Source organism: Oratosquilla oratoria, chromosome 43 (assembly GCF_046742065.1).
Source record: "Oratosquilla oratoria isolate Oo_2021 chromosome 43, ASM4674206v1, whole genome shotgun sequence".
NCBI lineage: Eukaryota > Metazoa > Arthropoda > Malacostraca > Stomatopoda > Squillidae > Oratosquilla > Oratosquilla oratoria.
The window spans coordinates 11,526,146-11,543,645 of NC_134819.1; the positions used below are offsets into that span (position 1 = coordinate 11,526,146).

A 17,500-nucleotide genomic window follows, 5' to 3' on the forward strand; every position below is an offset into this window, starting at 1 on the left:
CTATCCCTCGAGGGAAGATTCAGCCTTCGTACCTCACCATAGTGGCTTGCTACCGAGAAGGATTTAGAAAGAACCTTCGAAAAGAAGACATATCTCAGACTGCCTACACTCACCCATTCCCGACATTTCCGCATATTTTCTTGCCTGAGTACACTATGGGCTACTCCAGTGACTGTGGGCGGGTTCCTCGGGGTAGCAGGTCTTTAGCAAGAGAGATCCTGGCCAGCAGATTGAGTGGTTCATGGACTGACCCAGTTTCTCTGCCATCTTTCGCTGCAGCGAGGAAGTTACCTACGCGTGGGAAGTACACCAGACATCGTAGTTTATCTTCCCACTGCTTTTCTTCTGACTCGTGATACGTTGAGTACATCGAAAAACATTCATGTTGCATTACGACACATAGTGGGACTAATGACAGGAGCCTTACAAGGTTGTCCTGCCAATCCCCTTTACACATCTCTCTCTCTCTCTCAGACGGTGACCCAAAAACAGATCCAAACCAATACCACACAAGCAAACAGCCCAGTGTTTCTTCATGGAAAGATCTATACGACGGCCCGGGACCGATGCCAGCCGCCGTGGGGCTGCGGGTTCCCAGTCAGTGAAACCCGAGACAACACTTACTACCATCATTACATGGGCCACATGGGCACAACGTTCATGCGTGCCTCATGGCAATGTCTAGTGCCAAAACGGTACGATGGTGACGTATTTCCCGAGGCACCTTTATCTTAACTTGAGACGCTTATCTCGGCTGTGCTCTTATGAGTTATCACGATAACTCACTTCCTCAGTCCTCAGCCGTTCACTAAATCGTTGAACCTCGTTATCAACACCTTTCGTCTTCTATGCCCTCTGTACAAACATTTACACACTTCGAGGCGCTGTGCTCCGGCAGAACGAAGACACTACATCGAAGTGGCTGACTGTCGCACTTCCGTTTGACGTCATTTCTAATTTTCTTTCCGAAGCGAACTGCCTTCGTTGTCGGGTCTTGGTCTTGGTCTCCCACCAAAGAGGTTGGCGGTACGAGGGTGGGGTTACCACAGCGAATTCCGACGCACAACCGTGGACGACACTCACCTATTTTGTTGACGTCCGGAAGCGGGAAGCTCCGGATGTTCTGGCTGAGTTGCTCCTGGTAAAAGTCGACGATGGCCTGCAACACTTTTCGCAGATTTGAGACCTGCGGATGGAGAAACAAGAAGAATTAAGAAAAAAATAGTAAATGGCTTTAACATGAACAAAACGACGTATACAGTACATTACTAACAAGACCTATACACAACTGACACTAGATACCTCATGTCTGTACAAAGTGGTGAGGCACCTACAGTACGCCATAAAGCGCTGAGTAACTGCGGCCGAAGCCATCACTTTTGCCCAATTATCCGCTTTTGGGACTGTTGGAGCAGGTAACATTAACTGCCAAGAATCGGAGTGGAGTGCGGGATTCCAACCCACATCTGCGAGAATGCGGGACCAGCATGCCTCCGATGACGCCACCAGAGCGTCCTCAGTTCAGTTCCTAAAGAGGAATCCTTTCGCTCGTTCTGGTGACGATCTTGGGTCATCCGATAATGGAATCCACACCGGCAGCCCCACCTGGGGAACAGACTCCAAAAGTTCTTTGCAGATCGATCCGAGCACCCTCTCAACATGAACGCTGACACTTTTATGTTGTCTTTACTCCTTTCTGCAACCTACTTAAACCTCTCCATCACCACCTCTATGAATGCGCCTCTCCGACGCGATAGTGTCCCCTGGGATAGGAGCGCTGGTCATCGGGGTCTCGACCGAATAGACTCTCATTCTGTCCCCAATTTTTAAGACATCAGGAGGAAAAAATGTATGTGTGCGTGCATGCGTAAGTGCCGTGTGTGTGTGTGTGCGCGCGCGCGCGTGTGTGTGTGCGTGTGTGTGTGTGTGTGTGTCTGCGTGTGTGTGTCTGCGTGTGTGTGTCTGCGTGTAACAGGGGGTCAAGGGGGTGTCGGCAGGGCATGCAACTTCAGCATGGGCGATGCCGTCAGATGAGAAGTGAGTCAGCGGCGGCGGCGGCGGCATCCAGGAGTTGCGGCAACAGCACGTGACAGCAAAGATGTTGAGCTGAAGGCAGGAGAGGGAGGAGGAGGAGGAGGAGGAGGAGGAGGAGGAGGAGGAGGAGGAGGAGGAGCAGGGAGATGAGAAAGTGCTTGAAGATGATTATGATGATGATGATGATTAGGAGCAGAAGGAGGACGAGGATCAGGAGGAAAGAGTGCAGAAGAGGACGAAAATGAAATGAAGACAAGGAGGAGGAAGAGGAGGGGGTGAAGGAGGAGGAGGGGGTGAATCAGGAGGAGGAGGAGGTGAAGGAGAAGTAATAGGAGGAGGGGGAGTATGGGTATGGAGAAAGTAGAAGGGAGAAAGGTGGGTAGGGGAGGAGGATGGTGAGGGGGGAGGGGTGACTCGAAATAGTATAAGGGAGAAAGGGCAAAGGAGAGGCCAAGGAGATTAGGCGGGGGGGAGGGGCAAGACCGGTCAGAAAGAAGTGGGGGGGGAAGGGGGAGAAAGAAGTGTTGCAAAAACAGAACGTCAGAAGTTGGGTCGCACGACGATTCCCTTGCAACCTGTTGCCTCAGGAGTAGCAAAAAGTAGTACAAATACGAGGAGTATAAGTGGGAGTGCAAGCATGAGGAGTACAAGGAGGAGGGACAGGAGGAAAAGGAGGGCGCCACGAGAAAGATGAGTAAGGAGGGGAGGAGGACAGAGTGGAGGAGGGGGTGGAAGAGGAGGAGCAGAAGGTGATACAGATGAAGAAACAGAAGAATGAAGAGGAGGGGAGGAGAGGACGAGGAGGTGGGAGATGAGGGAAGAGAAGGAGGAGGAGAAAGAAGAGGAGAAGGAGGAGGAGAAGTAGGAAGAGGAGAAGGTGGTGCAGATGAAAGAGGAGAAGAAGGAAGAGGAGAAGGAGTAGGAAGAGGAGAAGGAGTAGGAAGAGGAGAAGTAGGAGGAGGAGAGGTGGAGCAGATGAAAGAGGAGAAGAAGGAAGAGGAGGAGAAGTAGGAAGAGGAGGAGGTGGTGGTGCAAATGAAGGAGGAAGAAGAGAAGGAAGAGGAGGGGAGGAAGAGGAAGTGGTAGTGCAGATGAAGGAGCAGGAGAAGGGAGATGAGGAAGAGGAGGAAGAGAAGGAGAAGGAAGAGAAGGAATAGAAGGTGGTGGTGTAGATGAAGGATCAGGAGAAGGAAGAGGAGGAAGAAAAGAAGGAGGAAGAGAGGAAAGATAACAGGGAGAACGAGGAGGAGAAAGGCGGGCGGAGAAAGAGGAGCTGAGGGACGGGCAGGAGGTGGAGGAAGGTGAGGAGGTGGGGATGGGTAGGAGGAAGAGGTGGAGAAAATTATCTTCTATCAAAGGGACACAATAAAATCGAAAAGAAAAATAGCTGGAGACCATTTGGTCCGTACCATTTGGTCCCCACCCCCAAAACCGCCATCTCTGCACAGTCGCCTCCATATATAACCACTACAATGTCTGATGTTTTCTTTTAGGAAGCGCTGAGCGAGGTATAACTTGTCCTAAACTTACAACTCGGATATTTTTACGACATAATATACATACATACATATATAAGTAAACGTTCGAGAAAAAAAATATATTGATGCAACTTTGCACAAGACACGGGCCACTGAAGTAACAGCTAAGCGTCACGCTGGCCGACCACGTCCTTTATTAAGAGTCTCAGTCGCGTATGTCAAGGCCGTGATGAATATCCTCGGCAGGAGGCGCGACACGACACATGCCGTCACACTCGACACCAGCATTAGTCCACGAGATTCCACCAACCCTACTCTGTTTCTAAGGACCTCAGAAAAATTACATTTGGCAACACCTTAAGCTCGAGTTGTTGCCATCTAGCGAGTCGAGCTTTTCTTAGATCATCTCAAACAAGGATGTTATATATTTACCAATCTTTCTCTACTTTCAGAATGGGTATCACCACCCACGCCATTACCACCTCATCCTCTACTGAATAAAAATCGTCCAGCTTCTGGCCACAGTAGGCTTCGTGTGATGCGACACGAGAGAGTCGTGTGACACAACAAGTCCCATAGAATAAAGGAAAGGTACGTATGGCAGGGGGCACTGAGTAGCTGCAGCCAAAGCAGTCAACTTTGTTCTATTATGCATTTGGGGTATTGGAGGGGCAGGGAACAAACGGTCACTGCTGGTTTTCGGAGAGAAGTGCAGAGTCGAACCCACAGCTAAGCGACTGCGAGGCCAGCATGCTTCCGATGATACCAACAGCGCACACCAAAGAATAATGTCTTGTGCTAGTGCGAGCGAGGCGAGTAGTAGCTTTTCCTCCAAAGACGACTACCTGGTCTCTCCTGCTGCAGGCGCGGGCGGAGGCTGCTCGCGGAATGAGTCCCCGGGGGCTGTTCGGGGGCCAGTGCCCTCCCCAGTAGCAACAGTCCCTTGGACCATTTCCATTTCACTAAATAACGTTTCGGTTATCTTTGTTCCTATTTCGCCTAAGTCCCTGACCTAAACTAGTTCGGCTAACTCAACCTAACTTTTGAAAATTTGGCGAAATGCTTAAAATACGTCATTTTGGCGAAATGGAACATGGAAAATTGTACAGACGAATTGCATGTATGCAGCACCGAAAGACCCATTTCAACAGCCATGGCATACGCCCACCCCCACCATCCACCCGTTTGCTGTTCCTTATCCCTTAGGTCCTTGTGGCGTTACTGACTGGACGCTAAGAGATGGAGCATGGGAAAGGGAGACCAGATAGGAGGTGGAGAGACAATACAGAGAAGTTTGAAGGAGTAACGTGGCAGAGGTGGGCGCAGTTGTGCGAGTCATGGAAGGGTATGAGAAAGACTTTTGTTCAGTATGCAATTCCACAAATACAATCAATAAATAAAAAACCAAAACAATCGAATAGGACAAAATAATCCTACTCCCAATATTACTGTTCGTTTCTTGCACATTAACGCCTCAGGCAGCTGCAATATTCATAAACAGTAACTTTAATGCCCACTCACCAATGTCGTCACAATCCGAATTATCATCACCAAGCCATATAATTACCAACTGGAAAAAAGTAAAGCGCTCAATCCAGCGCGCGATAAAACTTGGCAAATCCAGCATCGACATGACGTCACAAAATACAGACTAGCTAACACGTTACGTTTACTGATACCCATTCTTTGACATTTGTTTTAGATTTGATGAATTTCATGGGTGACATTAATATCTACATTTACAGAAGAAATACTCGTACTGTCTGAATGTGCTAAGAAAGGGTAAATTTTAAAAACTATGTACGAGAAAAATCCTGGCGATAAAATCGGGGTTGGGTAATCCACAGCTATTGTTTCCAAGAAATACAACTATCATCGTGGAGGAAGATACACTACAGACGGTGAGGAAAAAATCAAAATGCGAACTAATAAATGAGCATACCGATAGAAATATATATATAAAGGAAGCTTTGCCCACTGACTTTTTGTCCACTCTTGTATAACCATGGCAAAAGAGTGGCAGACTGCTCCGTTATAAAACTCTTAATTTATTGACGGGTTTCCTCCGCCTAACACAAACAAACCTAAACCAAAGTAACTTGTACTAACGTAACCGTCATAGACATACTAATCTTCAGTTGGTATGTAGAATGGTATGGTCACAAAAAGTCACAAAAACAATGACAAAATAGTGCAGAAAATCAACATGACGAGGAGGACGAGGACGAGGAGGACGAGGAGGAGGACGAGGAGGACGAGGAGGAGGACGAGGAGGACGGGGGGACGTGAACAACAAGAAGGTGCCTCGGTAATGGTTCACAAGGTTTATGCGACATTCAATATAGACGAAACGGTACTGTGAAGCAAAGAATTAGTCCGCTTTTTATAAGTTACCAATGGAGCTTAAGCTGGTAATCCGGATTACAATGGACGGTTCAAAACGACTGCTACCAATTACGGATAAAATATATTTCAAAGAGATGAATTTCACGAAACTGTGTACCATCCACTGGGTAAATATAACAAAAACAATGGACACACATACACAGTGACGCTCTTTCTCTCACACACAAAAAAGAAAAAAAAAACACTAATGATGCAAAATAAAACAGTCAAACCTATAGAAAATTCCTGGCTAAGATTATTTGGATACTGAAGACCTGGAGAATCATGGTGATGAAGAGAATGATGACAATAACAACGACGACAATTGGGTGCAGGATGCTGACAAATATAATGCTGACAACCTAAGACACCTGTGTCAACATTGAGTGTGAGCGTTTGGGTGTGGTGGGGGTTCATGCCAACTGCAGACCAGGATATATTCAACATATTAGTACGACTTATAGCTCTCACCAGGTAGTTTCATTCAGCTTGGGTCTACGTGTGATTGTGGATGGGGGGGGGGTGTTAGCCTCCGACCTAAGGTAAGAAGTGGCTGAGCGAGCACTCCGGAAGGACATGACTGATGAAAGTAACGGCTCGGCACTCCGGGATGAGTGAAAAACAAACCTGAAGACTGCAATGCAGCCTCGAATAAAGGAAGAGAGAGAATGGAGACATTCTTGGCTTTTGGTCCTTTAAATGACGGGACTGACTTAGAATATTATTCTAGCAGTCGTCAAACGATTTTATTAATCCGAGAGGTGGTGAAACCTTTCAAAGGCTTTCGATAAACTCTTGATACGAAATGGGTCTTTTACTTTTTTTATCTAGCTGTAGAAAGGGAGAGCCTCGCGCAGGCAGATTTCTCTTCAATATACACGATTTAGTTTTGACGAGGCTAAATACGGAAACAGAAGGAAAAAATACGAAAGGTTCAGCACGAAGTTGACATGACGTTACTCGTAAACTCTGTCTCTTTGTACGTTTACATTTTTAAAATATCCTTGGAGACATGACGTCACTCATAAGCCCCATGCCTACACGTAAACTCTTTCTGACTATGTAGAGCGTCCTCACAGTCGACATGACGTCCAGCAACTCTCAAGCCTTCGTGATTTTGGAAACTGACAGAGCGATGTGACTTCACCCATAAGCCCCGCCTCACTGTATATCTGTTTATTTGGAGACAAATGGCAAAGAAAAAGTTGCAAGAAAAAAATCTAACGTACCAAAATTTTTTATCTTCGGCATGCTGCAAGTCTTTATAAAAACATGTTTTGGGACATAAAGGAACCACGCAAATGAAACATCCACTTTTACTTATCTAAAAAAAAAATAGCTATATAAAGAAATTAAACATGTCTCGTTCATATATCAGGCAATCATTAAAGAATATTGACCTGGGGCAAATGGCAGCATATCTCTTGAAATAGGCACTCATTCGCCCATACAACAGAAGAGGGGAAAGGAGCGGAATGGGGAAGAAAGAGAAGCGATGGGAAGGGCAAGGGATGGAGGAAAATAGGGAAGTAAATAAAAAACGAAGAAAAGGGAAGGAACAAGAAATTAAAGTTAAGAGTGTGCGTCCTTATTTTATACATATATATATATATATATATATATATAATATATATATATATATATATATATATATATATATATATATATGCGTGTGTGTGCGTGCGTGTGTGTGTGTGTGTGTGTGTGTGTGTGTGTGTGTGTGTGTGTGTGTGTGTGTGTGTGTTGTCAATAAGCTAGATTAAGATGGTTACCTACTCAACAAACGAGCAGAGTTAGCTGTCTGGAATGAACTAGTGGTGGGTGAGGAGGTGGTGGACTCTGTGAGGATGGTTGGGGGCTGGTGATGACCGGAGCCAGAGGCTGGTGTAGGCTGGGCTGGGCATCATTGTCGGGTAGTTTATTTATAGCTTTTATTCTAACATTGCGAGACTTTTACTAAAACTGATCTCAGCGAAAATAAATGAAAGACCAAAGAGATGCCAGGTGGCACTTAGGGAAGAAACCACCTCATGTCGTTTTAAATAACAGAGCCGTAAGGCCACATGAGCACTGGGTCACGGGTTGGAAGGGAAGACGAGGTTAAACTCTTTCCATACAGTGATGTACTTCAAATGTCTTGTTCTGGTTAACGCCGGTTGATTCTACTCAGTAAAAAAAAAAAAATACGTACATGGATCAATAGAAATAAATAAGTAAAAATAGGGGGGGGCTCGCTGCTGTTGGTGGTTGGACGATCCAAGAGGACCCACAAAGAAGGAGGAATGAAATGTCGTACAGGGGTGATTTAATAATGGTGTTCAAGTGGATAAAGGGCTTTTTACAAGGGTGATGCAGACAAGTCATCATATTACGATATCAGGGCAGGATTCACAGTAATATATTTAAATTGGACAAATTTAGATTTAAGGAGTAAATAGACAAGAACTGGTTTGCTAATAGAGTTCAACAAGTGGAACAGACTTAGTAACCATGTAAGGAGTTGAAACTATCAGTCGTCTTAAGAGAAGGGGGTGGGAGTTGGTAATGGACATGAACTGCCTAGTATAGGCCTTATGGTCTCTTGTATTCTCCTTTCTTATCTTCTTCAGACTAAGACGAGAGGAAAAGGAGGACGGAGAGTAGGAGTTACATGGAATTACATGAACAAACGAACAGCAAGAGACCTATTGGTCCTTACATGGTTGTTTCGGCACCTAATCTATCATTAATATCATTAATACTTTTGCTATTATTACCACCATTACAATTACCATTTATTGCACTACACTGACTCAAGGTATTGTAATATAGAATAGAGAAAATCGCATTCAGAATTCGGTTCCAGAAGATGAGACAAAAAAGTGCAAAGAAAATGGACTAATGACAGTCTCTTGATTTGTAAGATGTAAACATGATGTCCAGAACTTAGGTCACACAAGCTAATCAGAAATAAATTGTCATAGTTTAAATGTCAAACTCGTTGGGTAAGATCTAAAAAGGTACAAAGTCAGTTAAGAAGTAGAAAGAACAGAAGAAAATATAGAAACTGGTAACTCAAGGAATATACATAAGCAGTGATAAGTAGAGGCATTTAAGCAATTAGGACTGGAGGAGGAATGTCTTACAGGGGATTTACACGTGGTTCGACAGACACGTGTTTAAAGTGATGTGTGAACGTGTGAACGGGGTATTTGGGGTTTAACCAACGTGTTCGACAACCAAATACCCCGTTTACACATCACTTTAAACACGTGTCTGTCGAACCGCGTTCGACGAACCGTTAGACCGTGTAAATCCCCTCTTAGTGTGTGTCTCTTACATTTGTGTTCGAGCCCTGTGTCGGAACTAACCGTTGGAAAACTAGTTGCGTTGAAAACAGATACTCTTAAAATAACCAGTGGGAAATGGAGACAGAAAGTGGTTTGAGGTACAGGTGGGACTGTAGCAGGGCTGTGCCATGTTGCCATGGTTGTTCAATGTATTCATGGATGGCGTGGTGTGGGAGGTAAAGGCGAAGGTAATGGGCAGGGGACTGGAGATGAAAGAAAATGAAGAAAAGTGGAAGGTGAGCCAGTTGTTGCTTGCTGACGAAATTGCACTTGTGGCAGGGTCAGAGGTGGGGTTAAGGGAGTTAGTGACGGAGTTTGGGAAGGCATGCGATAGGTGAAAGTTCAAGGTAAATGATGAGATGTTCAAGGGTAGAGGATGGCAGTGTGTTGGAAGTAAGTCTAAAACGAGCAAGGCTGGAAGTGGATAGCTTTAGGTATTTGGGCCACATGTGGCAGGAAAGGAAGTGGAGGTGGAGGCAAATTGTAGATTGAGAGAAGCAAGTAAATGCCTTGGGGGATTAAGAAGTGTTATTTGAAATAGGCAACTGGGAATGGATGTAGAGAAGAGATTGTATGAAGGGGTGATTGTGCCAACAGCATTATCTGGGGCGGAGAGTTGTAATTTAAGAGAAGCAAAAAAGGAACATTTTGAAAGAGTTTGAGACAAAATGTCTGAGAAATATGGTAAGGGTTACTAGGTTAGAGTGAGAAACAAGATGAGGAGGAGAGTGGGTGTAGAAAAAAAGGCTGATAGGGGTGATGAAAAACGATTGGGATGGTTTGGACACATGGAAAGAATGAGTGATGAAAGATTAGTAAAAGAGGTGTGGACGGCAGAGGTGGAGGAAATGAACTTGAGGGGAAGACCGAGGATGAGATGGATGGATGGGGTAAGCGGGACATTGAGCAAGAGGAGAATGTCTGTTGAGGAAAGAAGGGAGATGGTTGAAGATAGGGATCAATGGAAATGACTGTGTATGGATGACACTTTTGCAAGGAAGGGAGGGATAGGGGATGAGGGGATAGGGGTGGTTATGCGTGACAGACATTTAGAACTCCATCGGTGAATGTGACCTACTATACCATAGGCTTCTGGCTTCTAGTTTGTTTAGTAACCTCTTATGATGGACTTTATCAAAATCTTTTTGGAAGCCAAGATATTATAACATCAACTGCCCTCCTTTGTACATTCCATAAACATCATGCAAAAAGTCAAAGAAGGTTTGTCAAACAAGAGAGCTTACTGCAGAAACCATGTTGTGAATCTTTAATAATATTACTTTTCTCCAAGAAATCCACAATTTTGTCTCTCAGGATAGACTCCATTAGTTTACAGACAACTGGTGCAATGTTAATAGGCCGATAATTACCAGGATTGGATTTGTCACACTTTAAACAATGGTACATTTGCTAATTTCCATTCTTGCACAAGAGAGAGAGGGGGGGGGCATTCTCCAGGACCTGAAAAAAGTTAGGGCACACACACACACTGAGGTGATACCATTTGTCATTCAACGCCTAACATAATTTCCATTTCCTGTCCATTTTTTGCAAGGCTGATTAGATCTCTGCACCTTAGCAATGAAATTACTCGTTCTTATTTTCAGAGATGCAGAGTAGGGAACAAAGCCAACTAGAATCAGCTACCTGAGCACAACACTGAGCAAGTAGACGAAGCGGTCTTATGCGAGGACTAGCAAGGCTGAGGAAATTAGCTTGCTGGACTGATCCATGGGTTAGGCGAGCAAAACACGTCATGGAACCGGGCTAACTAATCCTGAACCAACTGGGCCCACTTGGGTTGGTCGAGTACAACACCTCATGGAACCTAGCTACCTAATCTCAGGCCAACTAGCCGGACCGAAGGGTTCGAGCTCGCGAACGGAGCGGAACGGTCTGGCCGTAATATACGGACAGACAGACGCACAGACGCCTGGGTGGGTTTACTTAGGGTTGGGCTGCGCCCAGCAGCACAGTCAGGGTCTATGGCCGCGAGTAACCTCATGTGAGTCAGGCAGTAGAGCTTAGGTACATGGCGAGGTGGAGAGGAGAGGGGAGAGGGGAGGGGAGAGGAGAGGGGAGAGAAGAAGGGAGAAAAGAGGGGAAAGGGAGATGAGAAGGGTGGGGAGGGGGGAGAGGAGTGGACACAACCAGCGGGGGTAGGGGGAGCGAGGAAGAGGGTAGGGGAAAGGGGACAAGGAGGGAAAGGTTTAGGGTAGGATAGGAGAGGGGAGGGGAGGGAGAGGAGAAAAGAGGTGAGAGTTTAGAAGCGGGAGTAAGAGTAGGGGAGAGAAAGGTAGGGGAGAGAAAGGTAGGGAAGAGGAGGGTAGGGGGAGGCAGTTACCAATTAGGTAGCGACTGCCGCCAAGACGTCATTTGATCATTTTCGTGCACCCCCCCCCCCCATCAGAGTAACCACGGAGTCACAGGTTACCTCGATTAATCCAGTTCGTTAACTTTACCAACAATCAAATACACATCGGAAATTAAACTAAAAACATTTTCACCAAAGACACCAAAACATTTGGTTTGGCGGTCTCTGGTCCAACAGAAATCGACCGAGTTATGTTCTTTCCGGAAAAAAGACCAGTGTCGTCTTTTATGTCCAGAACCAATCATGTCAGATTAAGTCAGATCAATTTAGGTCAGGTTAGCTTGGGTTAGATTGGACTAGATTAGGTCAGGTTAGGTTGGGTTACATTGGACTAGATTAGGTCAGGTTAGGTTAGGTTAAGTTGGGTTAGGTTAGACTAGATTAAGTCAGGTTAGGTTAGGTCAGGTCAGGTCAGGTTTGGTTAGTTTAGATCAGGTTAAGTCAGGTTAGGCTTGGTCAGGTTAGATCAGGCAGGTCAGGTTAGGTTAGGTAGGGATAGCTCGTCAAATGCTGGTTGGAATTCCCAAAAATCTGAGCTCAGGCGAAAAACCGCTACGATGACAGCGACACCGTCGTCTTCATTTACCCCGACGAGGGGGAGGAGGGAGAAGGAGGTGGAGGAGGAGGAATAAAACGGGAAGGAGATGCTAAGAACGTGAGAAGTAGCACGAAGGAACGGACCTCAGTTTCGAGGAAGGGCACCGAACGGCCCACACCCCAGCTAAGGGAGGGAAGCGGAGCGGGGCGGGCACAGGAACTGGGAAGACAGAGGAAATTAATGGAGTGAGGGCAAATGGGGAGAGGAAGATAGGGGGAGAGGGAGAAAGAGGGAGAAAGGGGGAGAGAAGGGGGGAAGGGTCTGGAGGGTAAGGAGGGAAGGGGAAGAGGGGATGGTGAGGGGAGAAAGGAGAGTAGGAAAGGGAGGGGGAATAGGGGAGGGGTAAAGGGAGAGGGAAGTGTAGCTGAAATAAGGGACAGTAGTAGGGTAGAAGGAGGAGGAGGAGGAAGGGGGAAGGGAAGAAGAGCGAAGGGGATACGGGAAGCAGCAGTAGGTTGGAAGATGAAAAAGAGAGAGAGAGAGAGAGAGAGAGAGAGAGAGAGAGAGAGAGAGAGAGAGAGAGAGAGAGAGAGAGAGAGAAAGAGAGAGAGAGAGAAAGAGAGAGAGAGAAAGAGGGGGAAGAACGTCAGGGAAAGAGGACGAGGAGAGCCAGGGTGAAGGATACTTGCTTAAGACAAGAACAAGAATAAAGACGTAGATGAGGAGGAGAGGGTGGAAAGAGGTGACACCGGAGTGAGGAGCGAGGAGTGAGGAGGAGGAAGAAGGACGAGCGAAGAGGAGGTGGAGGAGGAGGAGGAGCAGCAGCAGAGAATAAAGCGAGTGAGTGGAGGGAACCACGCGGAGGATAAGGAATGAAGGAGTGGCAGTTAGGGGCTTGGGGAGGGGGCGGGGGGATGAGGGGGATGAGGAGGATGAGGAGGGGGATGCTGCGGCGGCTCAACAGTGGCCAGGAAGGTGAAAGAAACAGAGAAAATGGAGATTAAAGAAAAGACAGGAGGAAGAAGAGGAGGTGGAGAAAGAGAAAAGGGGAAGAGGAGGAGTGGGAGGAGGTGGAAATGAAGGAGATGGAGGAGGGAGGGAGCATTTTGTCCGATATAACCAGCGCCTCTATCCATGCCATGGATACAATATGGCACCAAAGAGAAGCCCGAGTCGTGGAGATTATAATGGAAAGATTTAAGGAGGATGGCAACAGCAGAATGGAGGGAGAGTAAAAGTTAAAAGTGATTACCATTTTTGGGAAGGGGGGGGGCGGAAACTAGCCTCTAATCAGAAAAGAAAGCAGAACGACTTGTTCCGTTGGGGGGAGGGGAGGGGTCGGTCACTGAAGGGAAATATCAACTGTATATAAATGTGCACTCTCAATACCCCGTATGTGGTGGGGAGGGGGAAAGAGGAAGAAGAGAAGGAGGAGGAGGAGAGGGGGGGGGAGAAGGAGGGGGAGGAGGAGGAGGAAACCGTAGGAGAAAGAGAAGGGCGAGGAGGAGGCGAAAATGAAACTAGGAGAAATGAGAAGAAGAGGAGAGGGGGGGGGGTAGAGGAGGAAGAAGACGACAAAGGGTACAAGAAGCAGTAGACGATGGCACAGGGGAAGGAAGGAAGGGGGCGTACTCTTGGACTTCCCTAAGCAACTCCCGATGTATTGCTCCTTCGTCTCATGTACGATTCAGTGACCCGCAACACGATACCAAAGAGTTAAAACTGGTAACCCACCATTGAAGTACAGACACGAGCAAATTTTTTGGATCCACCCAGAGTTTTTCCCATGACACAAAATTCAAATTCTTTGTCTGACAACTTTTCTAATTATATTTATCCAAGAAAATGACCTAACTGTAAAATATATCACTTGGTCGACAAGTAAGTCATATTGACGCTGTGAGAATTGTAGCGCGTGTCAAAACTTTTGCTAGTGACTGTGCAACACCTCGCCAGATAACTGTTTACTCGCTCGATGAAGAACCTTGAAAGCGTGCAGAAGGATGACCTTTTCACTTAAAAATCCTTTCATTGTCCAAGGACTCCTGTAAGCTTTCTTCAGACACATTCCTATTTATCCGAGGGAAACTTAGGCTGTTACAAAGAAATCTCGATTTAGATAAATGTGAGAGAAGAAGAAGAGGAAGAGGGAAAGGAGACGCCACAAGGCGAAACGTGAAGTGGAGGAGGAGAAGGAAAAGGAGGAGGAGGAGGAGGAGGAGGAGTAGGAGAAGGGGAGGAAAATGAGATGGAGGAGAGGGAAAAGGAGGAGGAAGAAAAGGAGAAGGGGAGGAAAAAGAGATGGAGGAGAGGGAAAAGGAGGAGGAGGAGGAGGAAAAGGAGGAAGAAAAGGAGGAGGGGAGGAAAAGATGGAGGAAAAGATGGAGGAGAAGGGGAGGAAAAGGGGGAGAAGAAGGGGAGGAAAACGAGGAGATGGAGGAGAGGGAAAAGAAGGAGGAGGAGGACGAAAAGGAGGAGAAAAATGATGATGATGATGATGAGGAGGAGGAGGAGGAGGAGGAGGAGGGCAATGGTAAGTCGGTAAGGCAAGGCAAGGCAAGGCAGTGGCGGGGATGATGATAATCTAACTACGGTAAATGGATTGACCGCTGCGGCGGCGGCGGCGGCGGCGGTGGTGGTGGTAATGGAAATGAGGAGGAAGAGGAGGAAAGGGAGGAGGAGGAGGAGGAGGAGGAGGAGGATGGCGGTATCGGGGATGGTACCAACAAGCTGAGCGGACAGACTGGCTGTTCAGGGAAGGTGGTGGTGGCGGAGGTGGCGGTGATGGAGGTGGTGGTGATGGAGGATTGGTGATGGAGGATTGGTGGTGGTGATAGAGGTGGTGGTGGTGATGATGGAAGCGGTGGTGGAGGTGATGGCGGTAGTGTGGTGGTGGTGGCGGCGGCGTTAGGGTGGCAGTGCAACTGTTTCCTGGCATACCTGAGATATGCCATACCTTGAACCAGCCTCAACCCCCCCAACCACCTCACCAACACATCCATCCCCCCCCCCCTATACCACTCCTCAGTCTGGTCATGACGGCGAGAGAAACAAGTCGGCGGTCGCTCTTCTCAAAGTCGTTCTCCAAGCCTACGACCTCGAGGCGCCCGAGTCGAACACAGGATCCCCTTGGCAGCGGTCATCCGCGCCGCGCCACGCGTCCAACGCGCACACGTACGCGCACAAAGGAAAGCCACCTACCAACATCACCCACCCTCTTATCTGACCACCACCCGCCCACTCATCCGTCCATAAACGAGAAAATCAAGGAAAGCATGAGAAAGAAAGAGAGAGAGAGAGAGAGAGAGAGAGAGAGAGAGAGAGAGAGAGAGAGAGAGAGAGAGAGAGAGAGAGAGAGAGAGAGAGAGAGAGAGAGAGAGAGAGAGAGAGAGAGAGAGAGAGAGAGAGAGAGAAAGAGAGAGAGATTGTGACAAAAAAGGTCCCGACTCAATGCCCCGTTCATGAACAGGGAACAAATAAGAAGACTGACGAGACGATTTTTTTCTTCTTCTTTTTCTTCCTGTGTGTCTGTCACTTGCGGAGATAAAAACGAAAGTGGCGCGAGACAGGACATGACGGACGACCGGAGAGGAGGGATTAGGGAAGAAAATGAGGGTGGGGAAGGATAACGCTGGAGCAGGAGAGGGTAAGAGGGAGACGAGGGAGGGTAAGGAGGAGGCAAGAGAGAGTAAGGTGAGGTAAGAAAGGGTAAGAAGGAGCACGGGAGGTACAAAGGTTAAAGAAGGGTAACGGGGCAAAGAGGGGTAATAGTGGGTCAAAAGGGGGCAAGAAAGGGTAAGGCGGGTGCGAAGGAAGGTAAGGCACGTGTCAGGAAGGGTAACGGCGGGGCAAGGGAGGGTAAAGAGGAGTAACGGAGGGGTAAGGAGGGACTGCAGGGGATAAGGATAATGGGATAAATAATCATAGAACATGGAAAGGGATAAATGGAATTCAGGTGGAGCAAGGAATAATGAGAGTTGTGGGCAGGATTTGTTAGGAGTGATGAGTCATGATTAGGACAGGTAGGTAGAGAGTGGTTTGGAGCTAAGCATGTACTATACAGTCACGAGCACATCTTTTAACCCACCCTGAGTTTTTCATAATACAAAATTAAAATTCTTTATCTGACACTTTTTGTTTCACCCATTCAAGAAAATTACGAAGCTGTAAGTTAAATACTAAATAGCAAAGTACATCACGTATTCGAAAAAAAAAATTGTTGCGTGAATTGCAGCGTGGGTCAAAACTTTTGCTCGAGACTATACACATACAAGCCATCTGCAATACCGGAGACCACTCCTAGCATTAGCACAGACTGATAAAAACATTACTACGATCACCGCAATTACGGACCCCCTATGCATTTAATTATCCTACGAGTAAGCAGCAACAGCCTACACCCCCCACCCCCACCCCAAGGGGAGGTCAGAAAGAGCAATAACTACAAATCAACCAAGAAAGCAGGGTTGGGGGTAAGAGGGTGGTTGGGGGTAAGAGGGTGGTTGGGGGTAAGAGGGTGGGGGGGGTACAAGGGGTATGGGAAGTTAGTTTGTGGGGAAGGAAATGGGGAAAGAGGGTTGCGGGGATGAGGGATAGGGGGGTGAGGGATAGGGGGACGAGAGATGGGTAGGGTCGGATATGAGTATGGGAGTAAAAGGGGTACAGGAAGAAATCTGAGGGAAGATGAATGGGGAAGAGGAATAGGGAGGAGTGATGGGGGAAGGATTTAGGGAGCATGGAGGGGGAGAAGGAAGCGGTAAGAAGCCATTTCCTTTGGACGAGGGGAATTCCCCGTAAGCGGCAGGATAAGTGGCCCCAGAAACCCGGCAGTGCCATCCTGCGAGGTACAGGGGGGGGGGGGCATAAAAATCCCCTAAGAGGAGCGTTGCCACAAGGGGTTGGGGTTGGGGAAGGCGTCCCACTCTTTGGCTATAACAAATCTTGGCATGCCAGCGTTTATACAGCGCTGCCTATATTTGGGCGATCATGCGTGTTACAATACCCAAGCCACGTCCAGGGAACTGGCTTCTAAGAAGGAAAACAAATAATGAACCCTTTAATTCAGTATTTCCTATAACACACACACAAGCTAGAAGTGTAGCTTCTTCCTGTATATTACAACTGGGTGAATTAGTTAAACACACACACACATTGCCCACGTACGAAACTAGAGAATAGAACGAGGCAAGAAATATATCAACAAAACGAATCCGTTCTATACAAGTCACAGAGGCGACAGAGACTCGTTCGTTACTTCTGCCTTCAATCCCCAGCCGTTCCCCAACCGACGCGTCACAGCGGAGTGCCCGCCGCCAGTGATCTTGCACCGGGGCCAAACCGGTTGCAACGGGCCTAGCCTACC

General features: G+C 47.3%; 1 protein-coding gene across 3 annotated transcripts in view; it reads right to left on the reverse strand.

Annotated features, from left to right (window-relative positions):
- hook (hook microtubule tethering protein) overlaps positions 1-17,500 on the reverse strand; it is a 439,379-nt gene that overhangs the window by 244,459 nt on the left and 177,420 nt on the right. For all 3 annotated transcript variants that reach the window (XR_012966008.1, XM_076179534.1, XM_076179535.1), the window contains exon 4: positions 1,084-1,186. Coding sequence is in view for 2 of the 3 variants with exons in the window: in XM_076179534.1 (XP_076035649.1) it covers positions 1,084-1,186 (103 nt within the window). In the remaining variant the exon portion in view is untranslated. The remainder of the gene's footprint in view (positions 1-1,083; positions 1,187-17,500) is intronic.